We start from the raw sequence: 10,083 nt of genomic DNA on the forward strand, positions 1-10,083 counted from the left end.
TTTTCTCTCAATTTGGATTCTTCAAAGCAAATAACCTCCTGCCGCGTGCACATACATCTCATGCGTGAATCAGTTTAACGTGCATTTCAGTTTTTTTGTTGCGAATATTTTTTCCAGCCACATGTGGCATTACGATTCATTACAATGTATACAATAAAAAAAAAACTTTCATGCTTGAAGCAATTGAACTCGAACCAAATATCACTTCAAGAGGTCAACAAATGAAGCCGTGAATTCGCACACTGTTAAAGCTCCGATTATACATGAATTTACTGTTGTCAGCTCTTTTTCTCTCTTTTATCAAGTTAAATCAGTTTTGAGAAGGGCCCCCATGTTGTCAGTTAATACATAGCACATTTTTTTTCTCTCCTTCCAATCACAAGACCACTGCCAATATAGTAACTAACCTTTTACAATAAAGTCTACAGTTTGTTCGATATTTAAGTTGGGAGAAACTTTTCAACAACAAAAAAATCACAGAATTTCAGTTCGAATGACACACTGAACTTTGTTTACAAATTGTTTGAATATTAAACCATTATAATTCTGCCATTTTGATTTTGAACATTATTTGATTTATTGATCAAACAAATAAATAACAATAGAAACTAATGCATTCGTGCAGTCGATGAACATTTAAATATATTTGCAGTTTGGAACGAACATAAAGTATTATTTTATTCAAACAAATTCGTTTGCTTTTTTTTGTGAATGAATACAAGGAATATTCTTTTCTAAAGCAATATTTAGGCGCTTGACTCACCGAATGATAAGAATACTTGTTCGATGGTGGTTTGAGTTAATGAGTAATCGGTAATACCCAAAGTCGAACGGGCTCTTTCCATGATGCCAAACATGAATGATGGCTGCCTCTTTTTGGTTTGTGGTATAAAATAAGTCCAAAGTCCGTGATTTTTTCGCCTTTTAAATTGAATAAATATTATTCAATGCTTGAAACAAAAAGGGCAGCAAAAGTATAATTGTTCAAAAATAAAGTGCTAACTCACTCTAATGTTGCATCTGGAAAATTTCGATTAATAAAATTCACAAGTTGTAACATTGTCGTTTCGGGGTCTAGTTTGGTCATTCTTGGTTTGGTCTGCGGTGATATTTTGATTTGAAGCAAATATCCTTTTCGGAATCTATTTTTTAAATACTGTGCCGATCCGAGACACTTCAGTTCACCTTTCACCATGATTGCCAAACGAGTACACAGTGCCTCACATTCTTCCAAACTATGAGTCGTTAGCATAATTGATGCACCTGATCGACGAACCTTCGATATAACACTCCAGAGATTTCGCTTCGAAGCGGGATCGATGCCGGAACTTGGTGCATCTGAAAAATATATTCATCACAAAACGAAAAATGGTACATCTCCGTTTGTTAAATGTCGTATTTCATACCTAAATAAATAGCAGGCGGAGTGCCGATTAGAGCAATTGCAGTTTGTAGTTTTCTCTTGTCACCACTTTTGTAGCGTTTGATTCTTTCGTTCATATGCTTTTTGAAATTTAAATCATCGGCCAATTCCGAGATCCTTTTTGAAATGTCACCTGGCCGAATTCCATGCAATAATGCAAATATTTCCAGTATTTGTTTGCCTTTTAAATCTTCAAGTAACGCATTGTATTCCGGGCAATATCCGGCTTGTAGCTTATGACTTTTTAAATTTAGGCCCGTTACAAATACATCGCCACTTGAAATGGATGTTCCGCCCGTCAACATTCTGAAAGTTGAGGTTTTACCCGCACCATTCATACCCAATAGACCGAAACACTCGCCACTGTTTTAACGTTTTCAATTTATTAGAGAAATTATTTGTTTTGTTGGTAAAAAGGATGCATACCGTTCAATTGCAAGACATAAATCTTTTACAGCTGGCACATTTCCATAGAATTTTGTTAGATTCTGCAACACTATACTGTAGTCGGCCATTGAAATTTCGTTGACTTTATTTTTTTCGGCTTGAACATCAGGATTGATGCGTTCGGTTGTCTCAATTGTTGGTAATTCTTTTTTATGGAGACCATGAGCATAGTAAAGAGCATGCTGTACAAGTCTAAATTCGTTGACAAGCAAAATACTGAACAAGACAATTGTTACGATGGTCATGTAGGTCAGACTACGTCCGATGCCCGGTTCAGACCAATCATAAATTGATATATCGGAAGAATTGACTATTTTTGATAAGAAATAAATGTTCTATACTTTCTTGAATTGAACGAATCTAAAATCATATTTACCGTGTTGTGTTTCGGCTTGAATCTGATAACGATTCATGTTGAGCAAGCTATAGCTCATTGCATAGTGTGGAAAAAGCAGGAAAAACCCTTCTAAAATATCGGCCACCTGTGCTAAGTTAACAGGAGAACTTCTTAAAACCGCAATCAATTGGTAAGGACACACACCTTTTTATATGACGTTCGCATGAAAAAGAGTCAAATTAGTGTATTCGAATTATACGTTCGAAAATGTGATTCGAATTATTCAGTATTATCTCACCAGTTATAATGAAAAAAACGGCCAAACCCACAAATCCAAGTGAGTCATGCTTGAATATGAATGACGCCACGCGAACAATGGCCAGTGTTGATAGTCCAAACAATGTTAAAACAATGAATAGTATGGTTAACTCTTCGGTCGTCGACCAATATTTCTCACGAAATACAGCAACTGTAGCACAAAATATCACCGATGTTATAAGATGTAGAAAAATATCAAACACCAGTGATGATGTCCAAAAAATGGCCTTATTCACGCCGACTACAAACTGAAGAATTTTTGTTTTCGATATTCTTTCACGAATATAAAATATGACATAGAATGCCATAACAAAGGCCATTGCAAACGATGTATTTGTGGCCATTTGATTGGCAATGTTGCTATCCTTCGACGTTTGGATCAATTTTGATTGGTTTCGAAATGGAAGCGGCCAGTTTGCAACACTAATTCCAAGAGCACATTCACCAAGTTTCGCCTTCATAATGGCATTGTAAAGTCGATTAAGTGCAAGTGGTGCTGCATGAAATATTTGGCCATTGTAGAAAGCCGTTAATACAACGTTGTCCGAACTTAGGCCAATTAAATTTCGCTTATTCGATCGTATTTCAACTGATTTGACCCATTCTAAGAAGCGTTCTTCAATGTTTTCGGAAAATTTATCGAGAGTTTCGCCAGCTTTTTCGTCGGTTTCCATGCGATACGATTCAAAAATGCTGAAAATTTAAAAGAAACGCTAAAACTTTTGCGAATCTAGATTAAACAAGTGATGATTTACATTTTAATTTGTTCATTAATGGAATCATCCCATTGAAGCATAGTTACTGTTTCGCTATACGGGTCCAATGTTATATTGAGATATGGAAGCGTATAATAGCTGCTTGCATTTCGGTAGAAAAACATGCTCATACCAATGAACAGCATGGGAATGTGGTGTAGAATCGCGAATAGCTTGAAATTTGTAATCCAGCAATAATATCGTTTCTTAAGCATTGCTAAGCACTGATAGACATATAATGAACATCCAAAAGCCGCATCATATTTCTCGTAAACTGTATCATCATCGACTAATATCGGCTTTTCATTCGTTTTGTCGCTGCCAAGTTTGAGAAATACTTCGTCCAATTCTGGCGATGAAACGCCATAATTGAACAGTTTCAACTGTTTTAGGCCATTTTCCAATAAAGTGCATATTTTCTCAAAATGCCCCATTTCGTTGTATGGCAAAATGTATGAAACTTCTGTGGCCACTTCTTTATGTATTTCAATGTCCGGAATGTGTTTTTTCAATATTTTTGTAATCTTACTTGAATCACAACCATCTTCTTTGACACAAGTCAATCGATAACCATCGCTGAAGCGTTTTTTCAAGAAAAACGGACTTCCACCACATTTAAATTCACCATTGGCCATAATTGCGATTCGGTCACCAAGCACGTCGGCCTCATCCACGAACTGTGTCGTTAAAATTATCGTTCGGCCAATTTTTTCACTCTCCAATGCATTCCAAAGTTCACGTTTGGCCAATGGATCCATACCGGCACCATTGGTTAGCTCATCACATACAATCACCGTTGAGCCGCCGCACAAAGCAATACAAAATGCAATTTTTCTTTTCATTCCACGTGATAGTTCATCTGCACGTTTGTTAATTATTGACTCCAATTTCAGTAGTTCAACATATTTTTTTACTTCGTTTTTCACGTCACTTCGGCTCAAACCCTTTAATCGGCAAAAAAATTCAATGTGTTCACCGGCCGTTAATTCGTCCAATAAAAAGTTGTGCTGAGGACAAATGCCAATCGATTGTCTTGCCTCCACGCGATCTGTGTTAATGTCGAAGCCGTTTATGATTGCAGTACCTGAAGTTGGTTGAATCATTCCAGTCAACATCTTAATCGCCGTACTCTTGCCACATCCATCGTGTCCGAGCAGTACTGTTACTTGATCACGGTACATTTCAAACGTTAAATCATTGCATATCACTATATCATTTTCAAATTCTTTTCGAAGGTTTATTAGTTGGACGCCTGGCTCATAATCATAAATATTTCGCTCAAAGTATTTTGGTTCTAGTTTGGCAGGTTCTTCATCGGAACTTTCTTCTTTGTTATTCTTTGTACTTCCGTTGGTACTTTTATTAAAAACTCGTTCAATGCAGAATGTTGCAAAAATGAGAACGATTGATGTAACGAGCATTAAACATCCAACGATGCCAACCGATAGGCCACTTTCACTTGCTGTTGAATCGAATACATTGAAAAAATGCAATCCATCTCCCATTCTCTCGAGTTCGACAATCAGTCGGCATCCATATGCCATCGCGACGTTTGGTAGAATGCACAAGACAATCGATAGCACGTAGGGAACTTGGACATTGTTAATTGCCAGAAAGATGAACGGTGTATATGATATGAACCATATTAGACCGGCCATCGATGTTGCTGCACTTGCTTTTGCAAAAAATGCACTCATGAAGATACAATATATTGGGATGGTACATATGTAGACAAACAAAAACAGCCAAACTGCAAACAAATCCGAATTTGGTAAAATAACCGTCACCGAATCGAATATTTTCATCTAAAAAATATTAGAACACTTTGATGAACCTTACCCCAGATTATCCCTTGAGGGAGGGGCTTTGACCCAAGGGCTTAATTAATAATTTAAAAAAATCGAAATGAAATTACCGTCAAAACAACAGTCACCAAATTGATAGAAATGATAAGAAAAATCATGGCGCTAAAGAGCCAAGAGATGCCATGCAACCAAACGGGCATTCCCATAATTGACATCACATCTTTCAATTGCTTTTCTTTTTCGACGACAATGAATTGCACGGTTACTATCATCGGATGCACAAAGCCAAGCATGATAAATAAACTGATCACCATTTCCAAGCAGTAAAGCAGCTTATCGTGTATATATTTTGGATAGGGAAATTGTTGAATTCGAATTTCTGGTATATCTTGCTTATATTCACAATCTGCATACTCTGTGCAAGATATTTTTATAAAAACTCGACTAATTTGATCTTGAATCGCCAAAAATGCTTCGCCATAGTAAAAAGGCATTCCGCCGTCATGCATCGAATGGCTTTGATTTGGGCCACCCGTCGTGTGTTGTGGATATAGTTGATTCGTATGCCAATTATAGTTGATCGGATCGTCAATTATTCTTGTTTCACTTGGAAACCGTAATGCGAATCGCAAATATGGTGGAAGCATTGTTGATGGTGTGTCCTGAAGCAATGTTTTGTCAATGTCAATTATGAATTATTGATTGAAATCTATTGAATACCTCGGGATGATCAAAGACAATTCCACAGATTAATTCTCGTTCAATCATCACACTTTCAACTTCTTCGTGAGTCTTCACACCTTCAAATCCTGTAACATGCTCTAATGCAGCAACTACCTCTGACATTAGTTCGTCAAGTGCTTCGTTCTTGGGTGAATAGACGAGTTTCCATTCTTTTATATGAATGTCGTGGTCTGCGTTCCTTTAACCAATGAAAACGAGCATTTATCAAATATAAATTCGTTAAGGTTCGTTTTAAAATTATCTTACTTCAGTGCATTCATGTTGGAGATTTCAAAAGGAGGATGCCTTGTAGCATTCGGATAATTTACGGTCTCAACAAGACTGCGAATCGGTATTAGAATCGAACAAATTAAAAACGGTAGAAGAATCTGGATGATCGTTTGCCATTTATGGCGACAATGAAGTATTGAATTTTTCCACATTAAAAGCCCAAATTTACTGAATGGATTGTTACTTCGGTGAAACTCATCTACCTGAATCCCACTCTCCACGTCATTGCTTCTAGCAGAATTTGTAGCAGCCATTTTTAAATTCGTAATATTTTAACATTCGTGTAATGTTCACAACCAAAATTTGTTCTTGAAGTTCGAGAATTCTACCCAGTTCTATCGGGATATTTATTTCAATTTTATTCTATTTTAAGTCTTCGCTTTTGTTTCAAGTCTGATTCAAAAGTACAAGTGAACTAGGTTGAATTATTGATTTTGGAATGAAAAGTAATTTTGTTTTTGATTAGATTTTTATGCATATGTTACTCCGATGACTTTTTTCTTCATTAGCTTTGCAATTCAATAAAACGCAAACATATTATTTTATTCACACAAGTGAAGGCAAGTTGTTTATTGTGTATAAAATTCAGATTTCTATTGTATAAAAATAGGGATTATCCAAGTAGACACAATTATTGTTGTATATTCAAGATACACAAACATTGTTTGAATATAAATGAGATATGATTGATTTCCTTCAAAAAATACATCACACATTCAGAATTGTGTGTGGCATTTCTACACATTGACTTATATAACATCATTTTGATCACAATAAATATTTAAAAAAAAAAATAGAATTCTAAATGGCAAAGGTGCATTTCTTAATCAGAATCACTTGGGCTTTGTTCGTCATCTTGATACGGCTTTGTAAATGATAAGAATACTTGCTCGAGTGAGCTTTGACTTATGGAATAGTCCTCGATGCCCAGTATTCCTTTGATTGATTCCATGTGATCGAACATCGACGACCATTTAAGTTCATTGGTTTGTGGTACATAAAACGTTAATAATCCTTGATATTGTTCCCTGTCAAACAGAAAAATCATCGTTAATCAATTGATTTATTTGGCATCAATTTGAAAATACATACTTTAAATGAGCTCCTGGATAATTCCTTCTGATTACCTCACTGATACGGTTCTGGGCTATTTTTGCATCTGCTTTAGTCACTTTTGCATTGGTACCATTTGATTGTAGTTTAATTGTCAGAAGAAAACCTTTCGAAAATTGATTTTTCAAATGTTGTGCCGATCCCAGGCACTTGAATTCACCGTTCACCATAATTGCAATTCGGTTACAAAGTGCCTCACACTCTTCCATGCTATGCGATGTCAGTACAATTGATGTTCCTGAATTACGCACCTGAGACACAACATCCCATAAATTTCTCTTTGCGCCAATGTCCATGCCGGAACTAGGTTCATCTGAAAAAAAAAATCATTTAATGTTTTTTTGAAATTCATCATTTGAAATAAGTTTTTTTTTACCTAAATATGCAACGGCCGGATTTCCCATCAAAGCAATGGCCGTGCTCAATTTCCTTTTGTTGCCGCCTGAGTAGCTTTTGATCTCCTTATCGATGTGCTTGGTGAAATTTAAACTCTCCGCCAATCGAGCGCTCATTGCGGATATATCTTTCCTACGATAACCACGCAACAAACCAAATATTTCCAATGTTTGTGTTCCGGTGAGATTGTCAAGCAAAGCATCGAATTGTGGACAATATCCGATTAATTTTTGTACTTCTGCCAATTGTGTTTTCAGACTCAAGCCTGATAAAAATACATCTCCGCTTGAAATGGATGTGTCGCCAGTCATCATTTTGAACGTGGTCGTCTTGCCCGCACCATTCACTCCAAGCAGACCAAAGCATTCAGCCCTGTTTGCAAACCCAAATAATTCTATAAATTGTTTGGCAAAGGAACATTTTTGGCAAAAAAACTACTTACACTTTCACCGCAACGCTTATTCCTTTCACAGCCAAAAAATCACCATAAGACTTGGTAAGATTTTGAAGAACCAAATTATGATTTCGTAAATCGTTTGGTGTCATTGTGTTCACTTTGTTTTTCTCATTTATCACATCGCAATCAATTGCATTGGTTATCAATGCAGATGGTGGTTGCGGACCATGTCGACGGAAATAATGATTTAATCTCGAAATAACTCTCTTTTCGATGATCCAAAGAATGATGAAAAATATGATGGCTGTTATTGCCATATATGTTAAATTTCGGCCAATACCCGGCTCTTTCCAACCGTAAATACCCATATCTGAAACCGAACGATACATATTAGTTACAATTATGCTATTTTGAAAGTGTTTCTTTGAAATGAAAACGTCCACTTACCACAATCAGTACAATATGCATCGGTATTACAAGTTGTGTTATATTTCGACATTTCAGTTGTATTCACCTTCATCTCTATATTATATGAAGCACCTGGTGACGTAAAGTTTTTCATTTCTTGGGTTTTTATATCACAAACTTCCTTACAAACCCTGTACTTATTCAAATTATATAAACTATCTCCCAATGAAAAATGCGGAAACATGAGGAACACTCGTTTTAACTGGTTTGCGATTTCATATTTGTTCAAAATTGGACTCAATAAAATTGTGATCAATTTGAAGAACGTGGTACCTGTGATAAATGAATAATTTCCACTATTTAATATCTTATTTCATTGAAAGTTGTCTTTGGACTTTACCTGTGAACACAAATATGCTGGCCAAACTAACAAAACCGTATGATGCATTTGAAAATAAAACGGATACCACATAGGTGATGGCTAATGATGATAGGCCGAAAAGACCGAAAATCGGAAACAAAGGCCTCAATTCTTCTTCTGTTGACCAATACTTTTGTCGCATTGCAAAAATCGTGAAATAAAATACCATCGAAACTAGGCCGTACACTACGAAGTCGAAGAGAAATGATGTCACCCAAAAGGTGGATGCATCCACGCCACTTATAAATTGAAGTAGTTTTGCCTTTGAAGATCGTTCACGAATGTGGAACATGATGTACAATGCAATTATGAATGCCATTGCAAATGAAATATACATGGCCAATTGACTGCCCAAGTCGTTTCCATTCATTGTGAGCATTACTTTTGATTCAGGCCGGAATGGTATTGGCCAATTGGTCACTTGGATACTGTAATTTTGGCCGAATTTATATTTTAAGATAGCATTGTGCACTAAATTCAGTGAAAGCGGGGCCGAATGAAAAAGTTGACCGTTGAACCAGGCAATAAATATACTATCATTAACAATTGAATTTGAATCAAAAGATAAACCAGCCAAATATCGCGCATTTGTTCGAATTTTGATTGAATCACCAAAATGTAAAAATTTCTCTTGAATGCCCTCTTCTCCAAACTCCGTCCAATTATGTTTGGAATCTTCAGTAGAACTCATTGATATTTCATTGTGATATTGATCAATAATTCTGAAAAGATAGAAATCCATCAGATAAAGAGTATATTATTTAATCATTAATCATCTAACCGACCTGTTAATTGTAGCATTTTTGGTATATTGCGGACATATTGTCACTGTTCCTTTCTTATAAGTACTTAATGATAGTTTACGCTCTTGAAGAGTATTGGAGTTGTGAGAACTTTCCCGAGCAAAAGTCACACTGATTGCAGTAAAGAAGATCAAAACGATGATTTGCACCAAAAATAGAATCCAGCTGTTCTTCCAGCAGTAATATCTCTTTTTGAGCATGGCATACCAATGATTCATATGCAATCTGAAGCCACTAAGCAACTCTGTCTCCGAAGCCTCGATATCTTTTGTCTTTCCATTTTGAGTTAATTCTTTATTCGAACTTTTGTGATCGCTTCCAACTTTGAGAAACACTTCTTCCAATTCAGTTGACGAAACGCCGAAATGCTGAATTTTTAATTGTTCCAGTTCATTTTCCAATCGTTCAAACATTTTCGAGAATTTGGACGCTTGTTCATACGGCAG

General features: G+C 36.1%; 2 protein-coding genes across 2 annotated transcripts; both read right to left on the reverse strand.

Moving 5' to 3' along the window:
- Positions 1-673: 673 nt before the first annotated feature.
- LOC116350554 (ATP-binding cassette sub-family A member 2-like) lies at positions 674-4,824 on the reverse strand. The gene is made up of 7 exons (XM_031782361.1): positions 3,281-4,824; positions 2,506-3,218; positions 2,247-2,411; positions 1,850-2,180; positions 1,407-1,786; positions 1,008-1,338; positions 674-921 (listed from the first exon to the last, which is right to left on the reverse strand). Exons 1-7 carry the CDS (start codon positions 4,822-4,824, stop codon positions 747-749), a joined length of 3,639 nt encoding a protein of 1,212 aa, XP_031638221.1. The 3' UTR covers positions 674-746.
- A 1,812-nt stretch (positions 4,825-6,636) lies between these two features.
- LOC116350547 (ATP-binding cassette sub-family A member 3-like) lies at positions 6,637-10,077 on the reverse strand. The gene is made up of 7 exons (XM_031782353.1): positions 9,620-10,077; positions 8,814-9,556; positions 8,453-8,746; positions 8,051-8,375; positions 7,589-7,980; positions 7,192-7,525; positions 6,637-7,127 (listed from the first exon to the last, which is right to left on the reverse strand). The coding sequence occupies exons 1-7, from the start codon at positions 10,048-10,050 to the stop codon at positions 6,923-6,925; spliced, it is 2,724 nt and encodes a 907-aa protein (XP_031638213.1). The 5' UTR covers positions 10,051-10,077; the 3' UTR covers positions 6,637-6,922.
- Positions 10,078-10,083: the final 6 nt, after the last annotated feature.

Source organism: Contarinia nasturtii, unplaced genomic scaffold (assembly GCF_009176525.2).
Source record: "Contarinia nasturtii isolate CC-2019 unplaced genomic scaffold, AAFC_CNas_1.1 Cnas_scaffold_4307, whole genome shotgun sequence".
Classification (NCBI taxonomy): Eukaryota; Metazoa; Arthropoda; class Insecta; order Diptera; family Cecidomyiidae; genus Contarinia; species Contarinia nasturtii.

Excerpts from the sequence above, each read along its gene's own strand:
- LOC116350554 (XM_031782361.1), bottom strand. The coding sequence starts at position 4,824 with ATGGCATATGGATGCCGACTGATTGTCGAACTCGAGAGAATGGGAGAT. Across the intron at positions 1,787-1,849 it reads TTATGTCTTGCAATTGAACG|TGGCGAGTGTTTCGGTCTAT; the intron begins GTATGCATCCTT and ends ACGTTAAAACAG. Across the intron at positions 1,339-1,406 it reads TCCGCCTGCTATTTATTTAG|ATGCACCAAGTTCCGGCATC; the intron begins GTATGAAATACG and ends TATATTTTTCAG.
- LOC116350547 (XM_031782353.1), bottom strand. The coding sequence starts at position 10,050 with ATGTTTGAACGATTGGAAAATGAACTGGAACAATTAAAAATTCAGCAT. Across the intron at positions 9,557-9,619 it reads AAAAATGCTACAATTAACAG|AATTATTGATCAATATCACA; the intron begins GTCGGTTAGATG and ends CTATCTTTTCAG. Across the intron at positions 7,526-7,588 it reads TCCGGCCGTTGCATATTTAG|ATGAACCTAGTTCCGGCATG; the intron begins GTAAAAAAAAAC and ends TTTTTTTTTCAG.